This window comes from Emydura macquarii, unplaced genomic scaffold, assembly GCF_026122565.2.
Source record: "Emydura macquarii macquarii isolate MOO-44397 ecotype Brisbane River unplaced genomic scaffold, CSIRO-AGI_Emac_v2 contig_2734, whole genome shotgun sequence".
Classification (NCBI taxonomy): domain Eukaryota; kingdom Metazoa; phylum Chordata; order Testudines; family Chelidae; genus Emydura; species Emydura macquarii.
Window position 1 is genome coordinate 4301880 of NW_027132871.1, and position 22689 is coordinate 4324568.

At 43.4% G+C, this 22689-nt stretch overlaps 1 protein-coding gene across 1 annotated transcript; it reads right to left on the reverse strand.

The window, feature by feature from the left end:
* Positions 1 to 301: 301 nt before the first annotated feature.
* On the reverse strand, positions 302 to 3423 carry LOC137165063 (toll-like receptor 8). Its single transcript, XM_067566170.1, is given in 2 exon segments — positions 302 to 1254; positions 1257 to 3423. Coding segments are annotated over 2 exon segments (3120 nt in total).
* Between the last annotated feature and the right edge of the window lie 19266 nt (positions 3424 to 22689).

Below are 22689 nucleotides of genomic sequence, written 5' to 3' on the forward strand. Positions count from 1 at the left end.
TTACACAGAAGAGTAAAGTGGGGTAGGCAGAGGTAAAATTAGTTGCCCAGGATCACACAGTATTACAGAATACTTCTATACACAAACAGTAAACATTATTAAAAGCATAAAATTCTGTGATCATTGAGCTTATGCATTTCATTGGATAGTTTCATATTGAGGGTTTTTAGCCACAGTGTCTTAAATATGCAAAGCAGAGTCTTTGGGACATAAAGCTCTGTCATAGTTACATTAGATGAAAGGCACATCCCATAAAACATCCCCATTCAATCAGCAAGGAAAATAATGTGCTAACCCTTTTCTATATACTGTACACTCCATCATCTCGCAGGATGTTATCCGTTAGCACTGCATTTTTTAGATTCTGCCAGAAAAGGCCTTCAGCACATGGATTCTTGGGCCACTCAAGAATGGAGCTCTTGCAGATCCTCCTCCGTAGCCTGAGGTACTGGGAATGCTGTAGCACCGGCTCCAGTAGAATAAATACAATCACGTCCATGTTTTCATCCATTAGTCTCTGCAGAGCTATATAAAAAGCAGTTTTGAAGTTCCAGGTTTTTACATAACTTTCTGTTAGAACAAATATTGTCTTTCTGCTGTAATGGATGCTCTGTGCAAGATTGTCAATGACAGCTTTTCCCGGCTCCCAGTCCCTTGCCTCCAAACAAAGCAGAACTTGCTTGTCTCCATTTTCCTCTAGACGAAATTGTAGCTCATTTATTACCCAGTCAGTTGCTGACATATCCTGAGTATCGTAGGCTATGTAAGCATCATAGAGAGCTTTGTCTGTGGCTATAGCCTTGTATCCTTTTATTTTTGCCATACAAAAATGATAAGCGTACCAAACATCCCAATAAAATAAATGTTTAGTAACTGCTATCATCATAATGCTAACAATAGTGAAGAAAGAGATATTAAATAATATTGCTGCAGCACTATCCAGAACACAAGCATGCAGATCAACCAAGAGAATGCTATGCTGTCTTTGGTCCTCAGGGTTCATGCAAATGACATTTCGTGCTACTTGAGAGATGGGAGTTTTGGTTTTCTGAATCCACCTTATGAAGTCACTGTTTTTGCAGGTGCAGTCAAATGGGTTCCCTTTTAATTTTAAAACCTTCAGGCTTTGTATAATTCCTGATAAGAAAGTTGACTGATTTAAGACTTGCAGTTGGTTGTAACTCAAATCCAGGTACAGGAGGCTGCTGACTCTCTCAGGCAACCCAACAACAATTTTGGAAATCTTGTTCTCCTCAGCAGCAGAGTCTGGAGGGACTGTGTGTAGCTGTACTGGATATCAATAGCCTTCAGTTTGTTCTGACTTAAGTCAAGCAACTTTAAAGATTTAAAGTGGCTAAGATTTTCCCAACTGAAGGTATGTAGTTTGTTGTTGTTTATATACAATTCAGTTAAGCTCTGAGGCAGATTATGGAAAGCCTGAGTGGGGATATTTCGAAGTCTGTTGTATGAGATGTCAAGATGTATCAGATTTTTTAGATGCTTAAACAATTGTATGTGATTCATTTCTCCATTTTTCCATAGGAGATCAAGACGGTTTCCTTTGAAGTCAAGTTTTTGAAGGGAGACACTCCTCAGTTCAAATTTTATTAGTGCAGAAATCTCATTCCAGTTTAAGTTTAAAATTTTTAAGTGAGGAAGGTTTTCAATGAATAGCAGCTGATGTGCAAAACCTGTCCCTATAAAACAGTGCTTGTTGTAGCTAAGATCTAATACTTCTAGGTTAGGTAGTTCTTTAAATGCAGAGTAGCTGGTCAAATCCAATTTATTAAATGAGAGATCTAAATATTTGAGATTAGGTAAATAGATAAATTCAGTGCCATTGAAAGCCTGGCCAAGGGCATTTGAAGACAAATTCAAACAAGCTATATCCCCAGAGCCTTCAAACTGATTGGGGTTAATGAAGAAGATATTGTTAAAACTCAAATCCAAGGCTTTACCATATGAGGTACAAAGCTGTTTAAGGAAGTAATGTGATTGAGGTTTTTTATTAGAATATATGACAGGAGAGTTCAACTTGTGTTTCCACGCTAAGGTACGATGATAATTGATTAAATAGTCCTTTTTCTCAAATGATTTTAAAAAAATACTCTTTTCTGTTGTTTGTGGGAATATTTTGTTTTCTTTCAAGTATATTTCCGTGAGGTTCCAAAAATTCTGAAAGACAGACATATCAACTCTTTTAATAAAATTTATCCCAAGATCAAGGACATTTAGCTTTCTCAGAACAAACAGAGGTTCCATGTGCAGGTTATCTAATTCTTTGAAGACATATCCTTTAATATATAGTCGTTTTAGAGATACTAGAGAAGAGAAGTATGGTGAGAGGTTTAGATACTGTGAGTATATTTGTTCCTGGTAGTTGAAAGATAGGTCAAGTTCCACTAAAGAAGATAAATTCTGTAAGAATTCTCCAGTAGCTATTTTGTTCTTTAAGAAGTTAGATGCAAGGTGCAGCACCTCTAGTTCTGGCATGTTCTGAAACCAAATAGCAGGTACACTAGTGAGGGACGTGCTGGTTAGAATCAAAATCTTTAATTTTTTAAGATTCTGGAAAGCCAGAGGATGTATTTGAATGGCAGAGTTTCCAGTGCAGGGTTCACATGGAAAAGGTGTATTGAAGCATTTTGGACAGTTCCCACTTAAATCAAGAACTTTTAGATGAACTAGTTTCTTCAAATCATCTTGACTGATGTTCTTTATCTTGTTATGACTCAAATAAAGTTCTTGCAGCGACAAAGGCAATTTGGGTGGCACTTGGGTTAAGTTGTTGTAGGAAAGTGATAGCACAGTCAAACTGGTGAGGGCTGAAAAAGCCCCATCTTCCACATTGAAAGGTTTTTCACAGACATTACCATAATAACAGTTCTTGTCCATATAGAGTTCCTTCAATTCTGTGAGTTCTTTGAAGTTGTTCCTCCTAATAGTAACAATTTTATTGGACTTTAGGCTTAGTGAAGTTATGCTAGGTGAAATCCCTGCAGGCACTTTGGTTAGCTGATTGCCATTAAGACATAATTCCTTTAAGTGTCTTAAGTTTGAAAAAGTTGCATCTAATATTTGTAAAGGTTTTGGAGACAAATCAAAATTAGATTCTTGTGGCTTAACATGCCAATTCCAGTTTAATTTAAAAAATGTAAGGTCCTTAAAGTTGTGAAAATCTTTTTCAGAAATCTCTTCAATCCAGTTAAAAGACAATACCAAGCCAGTAACATTTATAGATATTTTCTGGGGGACTGCTCTCAACTTTTGTTTACTGCAATCAAGGAGAATAGAGGAGCTATTCTGTTTTGCTTTAATTTTACAAGGTTGGTCCTTAGAAACCCATTGATGACGAACAGAGACACCAAACTCAGGTTGAATCAGGAGGAGTAAGAAGAATAGGTAGTGGAGCATGGTAGCCATATTCACCTAATTAAAAAGAAACAGGCAGATCAATGGTTTCTGTATATTGTTGATAAAAAGTGCATCCAATATTTCACATTGTAATCTTAATAATTTTTAAATGCGTGTGTCCAAACTACAAAAATACAAACAAAACATACCACTGATATAGTATACAGGTAATTTGCGATTATTATCAAAACTGAGCAGCAACATAATTTTAGTTATTTTATTTCTGTTGTTACATATAATGTATGCTGCCCAAAATGGAATAAATTAATTTCAACAGAAAGCAGAAAACACTATTTCTGATGGGGTTTAAAGTTCTTTGAGGGAGAAGGACATTGTAAGATTTTGACCTGTTGTAACCATTACCCTGGTTTTGTTTAATCATCACTCAGTCATACTATTGTATGTTTTTAGCACTTTAACTAAAAGGGTTAGGCTGGGTATGAAATATTTAACAAATGCTTCCTTTATCCAAAAGATTAATTGGTCATTGGTGATAAATAAGTGTTTACAAAAACAAACAAAGCATTATAAACAGTCTGACTAAAAATCCCTTCCCTTCAACTTTCACTCTTGGCTTTTGTGATGTCTCCATTGCACTACTTCTCCTGTCATCATAAGACTTGCTTAGATGAGGATTTTGAGAGTCTTAGCTAGAACATATTAGCTAGCATGTGTTAACAGTCTAGTATGGACATGGCAGTGTGTCTTTAACATGTGCTAAAGTAGTCAAATTAAATTTAAACTTTACTCTAGAGATCAACTTGTGCAGTGTCCCAGAATTAATTAAGTGAGAAATGCCATGGTGATCCTGTCAGGCAATTCACACTCCATGCTGAAGAGGAAGGCCAAAAAAACACTAGGTCCCTGACAATATGACCTGGGGGAAAATTCCTTCCAGATCCCAAATCTAGTGATCAAGTGGACCCAGAGCACATGAGCAAGACACATTAGCTAGGTATCTATGAAAGAGGATTCTTTGTACCACTTCAGAGCACCAGTCCACTCCAACCAGCAGTATTCCATCTCGCAGAATGATTAATATCTAATGCTTCAGAGGAAGGTGATAAATTACAATGGTACTGTGCATCAAGGAAAAGAAATTCTTCCTGACCCCTGCGGGCAACCAGCTGAAGCCCTGAAGAATGAGATCTGATTAGACCCATTATCTTAGTGCAGAGCTACAAGGCCATGTAGGCAATCCCATTCTCCCCAAGGTCCATGAAGAAAGAGATGAATAAGGGGACCCATATGTTCACAATTCCAAGGCCAGATGGGATCACCATGCCCATCCAAACCAACCGCCCTTTCCCCCCAACCTCAACACACACAGGCTGTAGACTTTCTCCCAGAAGCTAGATTAAAGCATGTCTTTTAGAAAGATATAGCTAGGTCTTAAAGACTCCAAGGGATGGCTAATGTTTAATCGCCCTCACATCTAGGAAACCATATCTTATTTCAAGGTTGAATTTGCCTAAATTCACCTTCCAGCCATTGAATATTGTCTGCAAGGTTGAAAGGCGCCCCACTATCTGATATCTTTTCCATGTGTAAGTGCCCAGATGCAGTGATCAAGTCACCTCTCAACCTTCTCTTCAATAAGCTGAAAAAGTTGAACCCTTTATACCTCACATCATAAGCCTTGTCTTCTAACCCCTGGATTATTTCTGTGGCCTCCAGTGAACTCTCTCTGGTATTTCTTCATCTTTCCTGAAGTGCACACACCACAACTAGACATGTATTCTAGTAGCAAACTTACCAATGCTGCATATGGAAGCAAGATCACTTCCCTACTTCTACCTGATATTCCCCTATGTATATATCCCTGGATCACAGTAGCCCTTATTGCCACAGCATTGTACTAAGAACTCCTGCTGAGGCGATTCTCCATGATGACCTCTTAGTCCTTTCTTTAGTAACTGCTTTCCTCTGTCTTGGAAATACTTGGGAGAAAATAGGTCCATTAATTAAGGAGGCAGGGGATAAAATGGTGCCTCGGCAGTGCCTGAGGTTCTGAACCTTTTCTTTAACAAGAAAAACATACTAAAAAAATCATATCATACAATACACTCGCACACACACTCACTCACAAAATATATACACACGTACAAAGCCAAATACTGACATTGTTAACTCATTTTTATTGTGTTTTTAACTAGTTCTTAGTAACTCCCACGTCAGCCATTCTGACAGGAAGCAGGGACCTGAAGTGAGTGCAGAGGCTCAAGGCAATGATCTCCAAAATAAGTGCTTAAAGTTAAACTCCTAAATCCATATCTACACTCATAAAAAAAAAGTGGCTTGATTTTCAAAAGCAGTAATCATTTAGCAAACTGCCTTTGACCTCAATGAGAGATGCTGGATTCTCAGCACTTTTGAAAATTGGGCCACTTATTTAGCAACCTAGCTTTAGGCACACATTTCTGAAAAACCTTGTCCAAATGAATGGTTCAGCATCTCCAGCAGATCCCGCACTGATAGTCTCAGATTTGGAGGATGAACCGCTATTCTCGGAAGTGCAAACTCTATCACCTTCCTTTTATGGCAGAATTCAGAGGAAATTCCTTGACAGAGCCTCACAGGGTTTAATTCCTCTGATCCCTTTCTGTGTGTAGACGAATCTGGCTTTGTGTAAGGCCCTCAGGACTGTCCCACTTTGTGTGTGTGTGTAACTGTATATATACAATACTCAATTGTGATTCAAAATATCTCCTAATTTCACGTTCAGTGTGTGTGTATATATATGACTGTACACACACACACACACACACACACACACACATACACAAACTGAATAGGAGATTAGGTGATAATTTTGAATCTCAATTGAGTATTGTATGTATGTGTGCGTGTACACACACACAATGATTTGTAGCTACTATGCAACAAATCATATACATTAAAAACTTGATGAGAGCATATCCTGAGAAATAACAAGAAGTTTGACACAGTATGTAATACTCCTGTATAAACATTCCTAGATATCAGTCTGTCACACACATGCCCAAGCATACAAAGAGAGAGGGGGAGAGTAAAAGCTAGTCAAATACATTTGTGTTAAAGAAGAATTGTGAAACTGTGAGTTTCAGCAAAAGGATATTTAATCACTTACTTGCAGAAATGACGAACCAACACTAGCAACTAATTAGATGGTTCTAGTGTAGTTATGCAGTGAGGAGAATGTGCACTTTCCTAAGTGGTCTTCTGTCTTATAGACTGGCACAAAATCTGCCTTCAGGATATCCTTTTAAGCAATATAGATAAAATGTCTCATACTGAGTGGTTAGCATGAAATACTTCTTCACCTAAAACGAATCCAAAATAAGCACTGTAATGATGAGAGAGAATATTCCAGAGTTAACGTCGAGGCATGATTTTCTTTGCGGAAACCCCCACACAACACAGGAAGTGAAAGGGAGGTAAAGAGGAAGATCAAGCTTAAGTAGAATAAAAATTAGGAAATACGAACTACATGTCTAGCTGATGAGGAGGGAAAATAAAGGCTCAGACCGTTTATGGTCAATTAAACATCCCAAGGAATTATTCTGCAAGACTACGGGTATATTCTTGTGTCTTGGATGAATTTCAATTTGGATAATTACATTCTGCCTAGATATATTTCCTATTTAGTTGTACTAGAAAAAGTTATTCCTCTCCTGTAAAACTGTTTTGTAATGTTCCTAAGATAAAATATCTAGCATGTTTATGATACCCTTTAAAACACTTTGGGATCCTTCAGGGTAGCATTTACTAGATATAGAAAATGAGGTTGTCGCTATAGATAGAAAATGCTATTACTTATCAGGAACTTATCAAAGAGAATGAGTATGACTAAAAAGCAATAGTAGAAAAGACAAAACAACATTAAACGTAAAAATGAGTATAACACATCGAAACTACCAACCAAGGAATGAGAAAGACCTGGAAGTAAAAGGGAGAGGTATAAAACATAATTATTTAGTAAGGAAATGAAGATTTCATTTGAAGTCACAGTTGAATGTTTGTCATAGCATGAGCTGTGGGTTTTGTTCTGTTTTTTGCTGGGAGGGATTCTTTGGGGGTGCCAACATTTTATGCATTTCTTAATTTGCCTTCTCAATGTAACCATCAGCCGTTAGGCCCTATATTATGGCAATCCTTCCTCTAGCCAAGGGAGACAGGCCCATCAACACTGTCTGGCCAAGAGTCATTCAATGGTGATGTAATGTACTCCTTTTAAACAAGAGGCTGCGCATTCTGCCTCCACAACAGCTCAATCCATCCCTACCAGGGAAGACTGCATAGATGGTTTAGAGGTTTTTAAGCTGCAGCTTGACAAAGCCCTGGCTGGGATGATTTAGCTGAGGTTAGTCCTGCTTTGAGCAGGGGGTTGGACTAGATGATCTCCTGAGTTCCCTTCCAACTCTATGATTCTATGGTCATCAGCTGAAATACTGGACCAGATAGCCCCAGAAATTGAGGAAGTGTTGTTCCAAAGGTATCAAATTTAATTGTAAACTCTGATCACCATGCGTTATTGCAAAGCTGCCCGCTAGACCAGCTCACAAGCATTGTTTATTATTTGTATCATGGTGGTTCCCCGAGATCCTACTCAGGCTGACGACCCAATGGGCTAGATACTGTACAGACATACAGGAAGACATTGTTAATGGAAATTGTGCACAGTGCTGTGCACTGTAATGAAAATTCCAGCAGACATATTAATCAAAGATAGGTGTGTTCTTCAGTAGAGCTAGATAAGCAATTCCTAATAATTAGTATATTTGGTAAATGTAGTTCCCTTTTCCATTGCTAACTTATCTTGTCTTCTACAATTATTCATAATTGTTTGCCAAACAATCAGCAAACTGATTTCAACCTATGGATTTTTTATGATCTTTTCTCTATGATTATTTGGAATTTGAGTTACTTTACTAGTCAACTAATATGGCATTGTTTCTGTTCCCAGGTTGGCAACCAAAGCTTAATAAATAAGAGCAGTGCCTAAGTAAAAAACCTCTGGGGCTTTGACATCAGCTCTCCCATCGACTTAATTACTCTAGCCCCCGTGAGCGGTGATTGCTATATCGGTAGGAGAAGTGCTCCCGCCATCATAGCGCTGTCCACACTGGCACTTAAGTTGGTATCAGCTACGTCACACAGGGGGCAGTGGCTAATTCACATCCTAGAGAGACAAAAGTTATGTCAGCGTAACCTGTAGTATAGCCATAGCCTAAGTCAGGAGCTGTAAGGACTGTGGAATTTGGCACATGACTCAGTTGCTGCTCAAATGCATTTATTTGAGCTCTAGAAATTCTGCATTACAGTGAGAGAGCCTTACAAAGATCAATCGTGTAGTTTATGAAAGAGAAAGTTAGGAGTTAATTTGATCAGAGTCTATAAATACTAACATGGAGAGAAGATTTCTGATAGTACGGGCTCTTTAATCTACCAGACAAAGGCTTAACAAGATTCAATGTCTGGAAACTGAGGATAAACAAATTTAGATTAGAAAGAGTACATTTTTAATGAGGGTAATTAACCACTGAAACAATATACCTAGGGATGTGGTGAATTCTCCATTATTTGAAGTCTTTAAATCGAGTTTGGATGTCTTCCTAAAATATATACACTAGCACCAGAAGCTATGGACTTTATGCATGAATTACTGGGTGAAATTCAATGGCCTGTGTAATGGAGGAAGTCAGATTAGATTAGATGATCACACTGATCCCTTCTGGCACTGAGATCTATGAATGGTTTCTATTGCTCCTCTGCCTGACTGGTATTGCCCTGTTTGTAGGGTTTTATACCAGAAGAGGAAAGCATGAACTGCCAAAAAATTAACAGGCCTAAGATATTGCACTATAGGATATTTTGAATCTTTTCCTGTGCTCTTTTGAACAAGAGAGAGAGTGCATGGATTGAATCCACAGATCTCTATACTATGTCACATTAACATGTACCCCACACACTGCTTATATACACAGTCTATTTGTGAACAATACATTAATGTACCCTTGTTATTTCCGACATATGAGCCTGATTGCCTCCCGCCCCATATTTCCTGTATGGAGGGTAACCTCTGTGGGGCAGATGGTCAGCTATCACTGTGGCCCTGGCCTTCCCTGCCCCCATCAGCCTTTTGCAGGGTTAGTGTTCCATGGCTGGGGATGGGAACAGATGGAGGTGCAGTGTCTTACCGCCACCACGACATACACACCAGTCTCAAGAAAAAGCAATGGAAAAATGAATGCAGCCCTTTTGTGCAGGCTTTCTGCCACGCTTGAACATCTCCTTAAAGCAGAAGTTGAGGCATTGCCAGCCTATGCAATGAAGCAACAGTGTGAGGAAGTCTTTACTCAATGTCTTCGACTTATTTAGTTATGTGTAGTGACTACAGTGTGCTGGTTGCCTTACAGACCAGACAGACAGACACAGTCTTGCCCCCCCCACCACTTCCAGTCCCCCACTATCTAAAAGGAAACATAATCTGTGCCTCCACTCTGACTCCTTTGCTTGGATGGGCTTGCCCAACAAGACAGGTTACAAACAGTGACTGGCAAAACAGGCAGATGGTGCTGATGAGGATTACAAAAATAAGGTCACTTACTTGTTATGCACGGCTTGTGTTCCACAGTATTTACAAACATTGAGGGTGTGTGCTCCTAACCCACTAACATTCCCTTTCAGAGGCCAATGCTCCTTCTTCAGCCACCATCCTCCTCCTTCCAACCACCTTCTGTCCTTATTCCACATGGCAACTGTACACATGCCATTTTGTGAACGTTCCTTAGTTCCCACAACCAAGCTGCCTGGTTACCAGAAAGCTGGCAATGTCATTCATTTAGGGCCAGGAAAGGAGCTTTGCCTGTTTCCTTTGCTGTCTTAGGGAGAAGGAGGCCTGTCAAGAGCTCTGCTGTGTGTGTCCAGGACCGACAGCAGGGTCCAGGAATGCCATGGGCCAGTGGCTGGCAGGCCTTAGCTATAATACATTCCCCCCACACTGGTGTCTCAGGTCCTGTGGGTTAGGGATCATTTGGGCCATGCTACCGCTGCCTGCTCTTGCAGCAGCTCTAATTGCTGATTCAATACCAAGAATGGTCAGCTCTGCCCCTGGGAGTTCTTCAGTCAGCCTGCACGACTGACATAGGAGACCTCTGGGAACATATGTGACTGGGTGGGGTGGGGGCTTCCTCCGACTTGTATCTGGCTCTGAGGTGCTGGGGGGGGTCCACACCTGAGCCACTGTTTTCTCCTCTCCTCCTCCCCACCCTGCTAGAAGAATAGGTTTGGTTGCTGCCAGTAGTTTCTCACTCCTAGTGGTGGCAGGCCCCAGCCCTGAAAGAAGCTACTCCTCCCTCCCCAGGACACCTGGCTTTAGGGGTGGGAAGGGAAGGAAATGACTGCAAATAGAATGTTGCTTGTGTAAAGCTTAGGAAAGAGCTGTAAAATTTGGCTCATTGTTATAGAGATAGGCCGTGTCCGGATGTCATGGCCATACTTACGGGTTTCCATTTACAGAAAGGCAGAGATACCAACCAAAAGCCGACATAACACTGCATATGTCACCGCTGCACAGTGCTCCCTGTCAGTGCAAATACTGATTCCCAACTACTTCTTTCGGCCTGTTGGGATATCCTGTATACGAGTAGAATTGATTAATCTTAAATGTGCGGAGAAGGACATGGGGATTTGGGATATTTGCATTTATATGGTAGCAGGGGGCCAGGGAAATGTACTAAGCATATATGAGAGACTATATGACACCTGTATGTGCGGTGTGAGGGATTTTATTACAAGTTGGCCAAAGGGAAAAACAACAACAAGAAAACACCCCTGTATTGCAGTTCTTGCGTCTTCATCACATCTCTCCCTTCACATGTCATGACCTCCTTCTCTAAGGCATAGGCAGACAAAAGCACAGAAAAAGCAGTGAAAGGTTAGATTCACAAGGGCACTTAGGTGTGGTGACACTGCATGACACCTAGAAAATCACTGGGATTCACAAAGCATGAGTTGGGTGCGTAAGCTCCCTCTACAATGAATGGGAAGAGATAGGTGCCTTAGAATAGGATTGACCACAGCCAGAAGGCTAAGCAGCTCCTTGCCTAAGTTTGTGAGTGGGAGATGCAGAGGTGATGGGGGTGTCCGAAGTCCTGCCCCTCTCATGGAAATAGGTATCAGAGCACAGGCTGGAGGGAGGCACCAATCCTTGCTTGGGATTTTCAGTTTTGAATCCTTTCTTGGCATTTGGCACCTATATTGTTAACAAGAAGAGAAGAGGACTGCCCTTGCAGCTTTTAGCCCCATGGTTGGAGTACTCAGCTGGGATGTTGGAGACTCCCCCTCCCTTTCTCCAGTTCAAATATCACCTCCGCCTGGGGGGAGAAGTGATCTGAAGAAGGCTCTACCACGTCTCAGGTGAGGGCCTGAATCACTGGGCTATGGCGGACATTCCTGTAGGGCTCTCTCAGTCGCTCCTGTGGAAGCTATTCCACTGTGGGTGACTAATGAAAGTTATTGGAACAACAGGACTGAAGCTTGGACCTCTCAGATGAATACCCTTACCACAGGCTAAAGAGTCATTCTCCAGCTTGTGCTCTCTTTCTTGCTCTCACTCAGGCCCAGTGACTCTTTCATTGGTTAATTCATAATGGAAAGCTTCAGTAGGAGAGAATGAGGTTCATTTGCATCAAACTATTCTATACCCCCGTGGTTAGGGCACGCCCCTGAAAAGCAACAGATCCCCATTCAAATCCCCTCTCAGCACAGGGAGCTTCTACTGCAAAAACTTAGGCCGTCTCTACGCTAAAAAAATAAGTCGCCATATCCTATGTTATGTCGACTTACAGTCACTGCTATAATTACAGCGGTGGCTGATGTCCACACGGCTCTTCCTCGGGTCGGTGGTGCGTGTCCTCACCAGGAGCACTTCCACTGACCTAAGGGGCAGGGTGGAGGCTGAAAGCCCATCTCTCAGCTCCCGGCCAGGAATCCACAGCTTGCTGTGGGCTGACCCCCACCCCTACGGTCCCAGCCAGGAGCTGGGGGCAGTCCACGGGGGGGGGGGGGAAGGGCTTTTCTGTTCCCCACTCTCAGCTGGAACTGGCAGGCGTGGCAGTTTCATGGCTCAGCCATGTAATTGACAAGACTGCACCAGCTGGGAGCTGGTGAAGAAGCTCCTGGACTTCCGGCCTGGTCTCCCAGCCTAGAGGGAAGAGGGGAGATGAGAAACGGGGGCTGCTGCAAGCCGGGGTGGCTGGTTCCCATCCCAGCTGAGGGCAGGGCAAGATGCCAGGGCTGCTGGTCTCTGCTCTCGGCTAAAAGCCGTGGGAGAAGTCAGGGAGAAGTCAGGCTGAGCCATGAAATTGGCTTGGCTGCCTTTCCAGCCAGGACCAGGAACCAGCAGCCTGGGCTTCTCCTGGATTTTAGCCCAGACCAGAAACCAGCTGCCGGGCTTCTGCTTTCTTGTCAATTTCATTGACAAGTATGACAGCCCCACCACAGATATAAGGGGACACAGTGTCTACAATGACACTGCGTCACCCTAACTATGCCAACAAAAGCCCTACACCTCTCGTCCAGGTGGTTTTATTTTGTCAAAAAAACAGGTCACTTTTGTCGGCGGGGAGTGATTGCAGTGTGTACACCAGCATTGGTTTTTTTTAAAAAAAACCTGACTTTTTTCAACAAAACAGTCTAGTGTAAACCAGGCTGTAAATGCCAAGTGAGTTTAGGTACCTACAGGATTAGGCAACAGCAGCTGAGCAGGAGTTTTGTGAATTCCAGGGGGGCCTGATCTGGGATTTAGGTGCCTAAAGTGGCAGTTAAATGCCTAACTCCATTTTGTGAATCTCCCAGCAAGCTTCTTTTAGCCAACAATTAAGTTATGGAGATAAAGTCCCCCATATATTCACGCATTTTATTATGAACTTTTGTTTCCTCATATGCAGAGCATCCCTAAGCGTTATTTCTAAAGGAATGAAGATCTTTTACATAAACATAAGGGCCTGAAACAGCTGGGAGTTCTGATTTTCTGAGCCTGATGTGGCAGTCTTACATGACAACGAGAAAACAAAAGACTTAAAACTCATATACACTCTGCTTTGGGAACTTTTTTTTTCAGTCTCTTATGTTTAAATAAGAGATAAGAATAAATAATAAGAATAAATGTTTCCATTGGGGAATTTCAGTGAAAAAGCAGCTATTCAATGAGTAAAGCAAATGCGACTTTTAAGGAAAAAAGATCTATGTTTGATGGAGTGCTTACAAAAGACAATCACTCTCTTTAATGTGAAGTAGAGTACGGTATATGTAAGAAAAGTGCAGACCATGGATTGTATTTTTTACTATGTAAACAGTAGGTACTTTCAGATTTAGTCTTATAGCTGAGATATCTTAGGCCTGGTCTACACTAGTGAGTTTTGTTGACAAAAAGTCGAAAGTTGTAGGGCTTTTGTTGGCAGAGCTAGGGTGACAGAGTCAGTGTAGACACAGCATCCCGTTACAGCGGTGGAGGGACTGCTAGAGCGGTGAAATAGACAAGAAAGCCGGAGCGCACTTCCAGCTGGGATCCAGGCAAGAAGCCCTGGCTGCTACAAGCCCAGGAGGCTGTCACTCGGCTCCCTGTTGCAAGCTGGGATCAGGCAAGCTGCAGGCGGCTGGTGCCTGGGTCCCTGCTGTGAGCCGGGACCAAGTGGGAAGCAGCAGCAGGCGGCAGCTGCCAGCTGCGAGCCAGGACACGGGTGGCCATCCGGCTCCCAGCTGCGAACCTGGACCAGGTAGAATGTGGGTGGCTGCAGCAATGCTCCAATCTGGGACCGAGGGGGAGTGGAGCAGGCCAGAGGGATCCCAGGAGCCTCTGGGCTCCCTGCAGGGAGCTGAGAAACCAGTCTCTCAGCTCCCCCTACACTGCCCCTTAGGTCGGTGGAAGTGCTCTTGGTGAGGACGCGCTCCATCAACCTAAGGAGAGCTCTGTGGACATGAGCCACTGTTATGGCCAGAAGTCGACATAACATGCGTCGACAAAATTTTTTTGTGTAGACAAGGCCTTAGTAGTATATGGCCTTGTCTACACTAGAAAGGGTTGTCAATGGTAGTTACATCGGTGATCAAAAAGTGCTGTAATTACAGTGCTCATGCCCATCCACACAGCACTCATTTTGTCATCAAAATGCGTCCACACTGTAGTATCTACAGTGAGAGCAGTGCACTGTGGGCAGCTATCCCACTGTGCAACTCACCACCTTCTGCCACTAGGAATTGTGGGAAGGGGGAGAGAAGCGCGGAGCAGCCTGGGTGATGGCTCAATGTCCCATGGTGCATTGCATTTCCATCCCATCATTCATTGCATTGCTGGCAGCGATTTACGCCATTTTTTTCAAGAGCACCGCGCCATTTCCTGCGTGCCTGCCACATCTCTTTGAAAGGATGGATCCTGCACTGTTCTCCACTGTTGCTTTCAGCATTCTGAACACATCACGGCTGGTCACACAGTATATCATGAGCGCCAAATCGGAACAGGAATCCGCGGCGCCTGACCTGCTGAGTGACAGGCAGTACTGTTGTCATTCACGGAGCATCTGCACATGGTTAACCTCCGCTTCTGGGTGTATGAGACAAGCACTGAGTGGTGGGATCGCATCATTATGCAAGTCGGGGATGACGAGCAGTGGCTACAGAACTTTCGAATGCACAAAGCCACCTTCATGGGACTCTGTGGAAAGCAGGCCCCTGCCCTGCAGCGCAGGGACACCAGAATGAGAGCTTCCCTCTTGGTGGAGAAGCACGTGGCGATTGCCATGTGGCATCTGCCAACAGCAGACTGCTTCCAGTCATTAATCAGTTTGGAGTCGGCAAGTCCAGCATTTGAGCTGTGTTATTGCAAGTGTGCAGGGCCATTATTCACATTCTGCTGCGAAGGATTGTGACTCTGGGCAATGTGCATGAAGTAGTGGATGGCTTTGCATTGATGGGATTCCTTAACTGTGGCAGCGTGATAGATGGCACACATATCCCAATTTTGGCCCCGGACCAGCTCACAATGGAGTACATCAGTAGAAAGGGTACTTCTCTATGGTACAGCAGGCACTTGAGGATAATTGTGGCATTTCACTGACATCAGTGTGGGTTGGTCAGGAAAGGTGTATGATGCTCATATGCATGATGCTTCAGGAACACTGGCCTGTACAGGAAGCTACAAGCAGGGACTTTCTTTCTAGACCAAAAGATTCCAATAGGGGATGTTGAGATGCCCATAGTGATCCTAGGAGACCCAGCCTACCCACTAATGCCATGGCTCATGAAGCCTTACGCAGGCAACCTGGACAGCAGCAAGGAGCATTTCAATAACAGGCTGAGCAGGTGCCGAATGACTGTTGAATGTGCATTTGGCAGGTTAAAGGTGCGATGGAGATGCCTTTACGGCAGGCTGGACCTAATTGAGCAATATTCCCATGGTTATAGCCGCCTGCTGTGTGCTCCATAATTTATGTGACGCTAAGGGTGAAAAGTTTGCCCATGCGCTGTGGATGGCTTCCAGCTCTTTGTAGAAGTGGCAGCTTATTGGCTCCTCACCAGAGTGACAGTTTGCTTCCCTGGCCTTCTGGTAGCTCTGCCGCAGCTCCTTGATTTTTGCTCTGCACTGCAGCATGTCCCACTCATAGTCCTTCTCCGCCGTGGCACAAGAAATCTGGCCTTACGTATCAAAATTCCTTCAGCTTGAATGGAGCTGGGACTGCACAACGGACTCTCCCCAAAGGCTGATCAGGTCCAGCAGTTCCAGTGTGTTCCAAGCAGGAGAGCAATTGGTGCATGGAGCTGCCATGGTCACCAGGAAGATGAGATGGAAGCTCTCCACGCCAACCAAGTAGGAAGTGGAATAAAAATTTCAAAACTTCTCATGACTTTAAAAGGGGAGGGACAGTGGGCTGCAGAGCAGCGGATTTCAACTGGATGTTGAGAGTGGTCAGGATTGGCATTTTGGGACACTTCCGGAGGCCGTTTATCGTGACATAAGCATACAGCAGTGTCTACACTGACGTTTTTTTGATAGACATTGGGCGAAAAAAGCTCTACATCGCTTGTCAAGGTGGTTTTATTTTGTCAAAAAAACAGGGCAGTTTTGTCAGTGGGGGGGGGAGGGGGAGGGTGATTGTAGTGTGCACACCGGGACTGTCGTCGACCAAATCTAACTTTTGTCAACAAAATTCTCTAGTACAGACCACGCCTGACTGATACTAGTGTGTCAGGTGTGCCGCTATTACTGTGATTAGGATGGTAGAGATAATGGAGATGGAACAGTCAGGAAAAATGTTTGAGACTGAAGTTTGCCCCAGTGTTGTCAGTTTTGCAAATTCACAACTTTGCAGCCATTATATGAATTGGTTGCAAAAATTTTTAAAAGTCCCAGCCATCTGTAATATCGCGATTATTTAAAAAAAAACATTGTCTCAAATTTTTCTGAAACTGCACTGGCAAAATGTTTTTCTGTTTGTTACTGTCATCTCTTCAAAAGGCCATATCTACCAGGTTTGCTCCCACTGAGGCGTTTTGCTGCCAACTACATACCTTAATAACAGAAAGAAAGAAAGATAACCAGTCCAGCTAAAAATTTGCTAATTTAAGGTTAGCAGATGCTCCGTCACCACTTCTTCATATCAGAAATTCTTATCTTGTAGAGTTAGACACACCCTGCATAAAAACAAAAAATTCATTTTGGATGACAGGAGTGTTTCTATTGATGATCACAGAACAGAAGAGACAGAGGACTTTGTGAAGCCTCCCATATGGGTTCAATACTCTCCAGTCCCAAATTCCGAACCTTACTCCCCCAGCCTACCAAATTTGATCCAAAAAATCAAATATCTTCATAAATAAACAACATTCTCTAGACTTCAGCGCTTATGTATTAATAAGGTGGTAGCACAATTTAGTGAATAGGTTACTAGACTAGCAACCAGAAGATCTGGCTTCTGTTCTTAGTTCTGCCACTGGGTTGCTGTGTGGTCTTGTGGGAATCACTTGATTGATCTGTGTGTCAGTTTCCTCATCTGTAAAAATGGGGACAGTACAACAATTACAAGTGATTTGAGATCCAAGGATGAAAAGTTTTATTAATTATCATCATTAATCAGTGGGAAAATTAGACTTGGTTCTCCAGTTTTTCAGCTGAGTGCTCTACTACAGATCTTATTTTGAGAGCCCTTTTCAAAAGAAGGCTCAGCAAACATGGAGACAGGAAATACTGAGGCAAGCAGTACATTTTCTATTTTTGGTGTGCAATGTTGCTTAACGTTTGATTCTGTTGGCAGCCCACACACAGACAGCCTCCCACCCTCCTTTTGTTTTTAGCTCTCAATTACTATTGTGAAGTTCCCCTATTGAACACCCTTTATGCACCATAATATGCCTGCTTTATATTTACACAGTGTATCACCCAAGGAATGCCCACATGTTATTTCTACAGAACTAAAAACAAGATTATTTGGGGTTCCTAAGCATAGCACCAGTTGCACAAGAGGAAGTTTATGTAGTCTACAACCTGCCCCATAGTCAGCCTTCCCATGTTAACATGGTACCAACTAAGTAAGGATGGTTCCTGCAATTAACCAACAGTAACCAAAGATATATTTCCAGTCAAGACTAGCATAGTATTACAATGGTGACACTATAGTTAAGTATTAGCTGTATCCCTACAGCTTATCTGACTACTATTAAAATATTGCTAATTCTGTCAAAGTCATCCAGTTATATGGTATGATCTTGCCAGATCCTATAGGCTAGGACGTGTTGAGTGTAGTCAATATTTGGCTACGATATTTCCATGGAAATAATAGATTTATGAAACATGTGGGGGGCTTTGTACACCAAAATGTTGCTAACAGGCTTCTAGATAGCCTTTGCCCTACTCCCTATAGGATCAGGTTGTCATTATTCCCACCTGGAGGCCCACTGATTTCAAAAGATTAAAATCTGCACCATAATTAACTATCTATGGACAAAAACAAGCTTTGCAGCGTTACCTGAAAGTAAATAAAGTCAGACATTGGGAGCCAGATTCAGAAAGAGTCTGAGGCATTGTTTTGCAACACCCAATATTTAGATACCTAGAAAATCAGTGGGATCCACAAAGCCTGAGTTAGGCCCTATACAACGAATGGGGAAAGACAGGTGCCTCAGAGTGGGATCTACAAAAGTTGGTGTGCTAGGCAGCTGCTGGCTTAAACTGGCCAAATGAAGATGTTGTGCCCTAACCCCTATCCTCTCAGGGAATTCAGTGCTTATTTCTGCTTCAGCTCCACAACCATGAACCTGCTCTTAGAAGCAGGTGCCTAAACTGTGTCATACAAGAAATGCCAGAGGAGAAGCCCAGCAATTAGAGCACTCATCCACTACGTAGGAGACTGAGGTTCAATGCCCTTTTACCGCCATATCTGACGGGGATCAAGAACTCAAAAAGGGTTTTCCCACCTTCCACAAGTTGCGCCCATTCTACTGAGCTCTGGGATAGTTTGATATACAGCTCTTTCAAAACCATTGCACTCTGACTAAATACTTGCATAGTCATTGGAGCAGAGAGACAAAGAAAGTGACTCAATAGCGTGGTGATGAGGGCACTCACATGGGGAGGTGGGAATACCCTGTCCCTGCTCCAGTGATTTAGTTATCTAAAGTGCAACAGCTTCAACATGAGAGAGTCCCACATCAGAATATCTCAGTGGTTAGCGCATTCTCCTGAGGGGTGTGAGATCTCTGTTCAATCTTCTTATCCCCTTGGGCAGAAGGAGGAATTGAACCTGCGTCTCCTACAGTCTGGGTAAGTGCTCTAACCCCTGGCTAAAAGTTATAAGGTGGGTGTCACAATTTCAGGGTCACTGCACATGTATTTCCCTGCCACTTAAAGTGTCCTGTTCCCAGCAGGTCTCTCTCTTGGCGGGGGTAGAGCCAGAGTTGATGCATGGGGTGGGCATGCAGGGGGCATGTGTGCCTCCGGATTTGCTGCTTGGCTTGTACTGAGCATGCTCACATGGGCCAAATTTGCTCAGCAACACCTGCTGAAGCTACTGCCCTCTCTCCCTCTCCCCAACTATCGGCAGGTATGGTGGTCTCTGGGTGGAGCCATTTCTCTCTGCTTTCTGACCATGGGTTTTTCCGGATGCACCACTCCCTGCCTTGCACTGTGCTATCCCCAGCAAGCCAGTCTGTCTAACGGCCAGCAGCTGTGCTTTGCTTTCTCTCCAAGGGATATGACCGGTGTATTGCCAGCAGTTACCAGTTTCCACACAGCTCTTTCTGAGCAAGCACATTTATTCTTAAGGTTAAAAGTAGTGCAGAGAAAAAATATATAAAAACAATACAAGTTCATATGTACAGGCTGAAAGCTTACCAGCAGTCTTATGGGGCCCTAAGTAAGCCAAAGTCTTTCTAACCCTTCTGCAAGGTTTGCCCCTTATCCCCCAGGTCCTGTCCATTTGCTGGTTCAGAAAAAAGGCTCTGAGTTAGTTTGAACCCAGGCTTTTTTATTCTTTGTCTGTTAGCCTCTGGAAAACCCAGTTTGAACTGGTATAGGCAAGCGTCCCCATGGAGCAGTACCTCTCTGGAGGTGATTCATCTTAATCGCCCCATACTGATTCTCGTTCCTGGTGGAGCTGTAACAACCCTTCCCCCTTGAAGGTATATACAGTCCCTGGGCCCCAGTGTTACATGAACCATTCATACATTTACCACCAAATGGTTCGCAGTTATTGTGTGCCGTTGCAACATGTGTCACAGCAGGGGAAGGACTGAATCTGGGTCTCCCACCACTTGGGTAAGGACTCTAACCACTGGGATAAAAGTTATAAGATGGGCATTTCTTGCTCCTGGATTCTGAATGGGCCCCAAATCTAGCAGCCAGGCCCTGAGCACACCTACCAGGTCAGGCGCCAGGAGGCAGCAGTGCACATCCCCAGAGGCAGACACATAGGTGCCTAAGGAACTATTCTAGTGAAAATGTCGGCATGGCGTTAGTTTACATGCCTACAAGGAAAGGCAGTGTTCGAACAGGAGTTTTGTGAATTCCAGAGTATCTAAATGTTGATTGTGTTGCCTAAAGTGGCAGTTGGGTGCTTAAATCCACTTGTGAATCTGGTACTGGTAGACCAATAGGGTAAGCAAGTTCTGTGGTGAGGACCTCTCACAGTTAAGGCAGAGGGATGCTAGCTCAAGCCATTCAACTGATCTTCACTGTCGTTCTCCATCAGAGACGTTCCCTGAGGTAGCCAAGATCTAAACCATTTACGGCATTTACCAACAATCTCTTGCATATCATTATATTTATTTCCCTTTTATTTTCTTACAGGCAGAGGTTTGATTGAGCTGAGACCCACAGGACAGTGACCAGGGCTAAGCTCCTCAAAGTTATTTAGGTGCCTAACTCCCATTAAAATCAATGGGGATGTGGGCCCAAGTACTTTTTTCTGGTAGTTGCTATCTTGTACATTAACCATGCATTTTAGAAAATCTTTAGATCTTATGCTTGCAATGATCCTCTATAGAATGTGACCCAAATATAAGTCAATGCAGTTTGTGTTTTAGTCTATGAGCAATCTGAAGCAATAGTTCAGAGAGAAGCATGAATTGCTGGTTCATCTGAATGGACTCATCATGAACTAACTGTAACTCACCAGCTGCAAGAATGGAAATGGAGAGGAGGAGGATGTGGGTTAGTTTCCTTTTTTCCTATTTTATTTATAGCTGGTTCTTAACACTGTTCTTAACTCTCCCTCCACCTCAGCTCAGGTTGGATAGGAGCCACTGCCTCTCCTCACACCCGACTATTTTTTTTAAACATCTTTTATTTTGTAACTGAATGGAAAAATCTCAATGTGTAGTACAATGCTTATTATCACAAGGGTGATGGGCTATACTGAGAACCCAGAACATTCCACATCTGGACGTCGAGGGGAAGATTGAATGACAGCTGAATACAAAATATCTGTTTGAACCTGTGTAGTGTACTATTACATACACAAACATTACAGGGCATTCATCAGCAAGAAGGGAGTGCAAAGGTTTTGGCATTTCATTCTTCTCTCAACCCACATGTCTGCGTATTTAGTGCAGGGAACTGAGGGTGTACATGAGAGGGCAGTGTTATTGTAAAGGCTGCTATTTGCTACTGCTGCAGTGATTCATGCATAGGCAATGAGCACTGGCTCAATCTGGGTTAATGCACTGTGTCGGAGTGAAGCACTGATCACTTTTAGGGCAGACCACAGCAGATTCTACAATTTTTATAGGCTGTGGAGGAGCATCCCCACACCCAGTCACTCCTGGCTTTCGCTTGTGCCTGCTCATGTGTCATGTCTGGGAATCACCTACACAATCCTAACCAACATGTATGGAACAGCACACTCGTTTACACTCTCACCGACATGTATACCCCCACACCATTCATGTGGCCTCCATCTCAACAAAATAAGGGGAGCAGGATAGGATTGTCTTCTCATTCTCCTCATGATGTGTAACAGGTCTGATGACAGAGGCTTAGATGCCACAAGTTCAAAGCAAGTGGGAACAAAGCATTTTCTCTCACCCTTGGTAAGTGAAAATAGGAAGCAGGAGCATGTGGAGCAATGGGAATCTTCTGTTCCTACCCCCTTCTCCTGTGTCCAAAAATGGGAAGCCATTCCACATATATGGAACGTTGTGGAAAAGGGCATGGAGACATTTGGGGGAGAAGTCAATGAACACAGCTTCCTTTGACAGAATTACCTCATGCATACGGTTTTATTACACTTCATGTATTGTGGCAAACAGCCAGCTTCTCCCTAGTGGGTCTTATGCTTCAACCCCTTGTAGTTGGCCACGGAGTCCCCAGTAACCCTGTCTCCCCTTGGAGGTACCTTGCTACAGCTTCCTTCTGCTGGCTGGGGCCAGGGGTTTTTGCCTGCTGTAGCTGCAGAGAAGCACTGTCTCCTAGCAGGGGGGTTCTCCTCCAGCTGCTACCAGCCTTCTGACAGCTTCCTCCTCCTGTGTTTCTCCCTCTCCCTTTAGGAGAAGGCAGGGTTTAAGTACACCTGGACTAGCCCTTCATTGGGTCCAGATGTCTCTAATTGCCCTGCAATCATCTCTCCCCTGCTTGCAGGAAAAACGGTTTTTGGCCTACTAGGGCTCACACTCTGGACCTGGTATGCCCTTTTGAGGTCCTCTGGCCTGACTTTATCACAGTATGCAGTGATGTTGTAGCCATGTCAGTCCCAGGATATTAGAGCGACAAGGTAGGTGAAGTAATTATTGTTTATTGGCCCAATA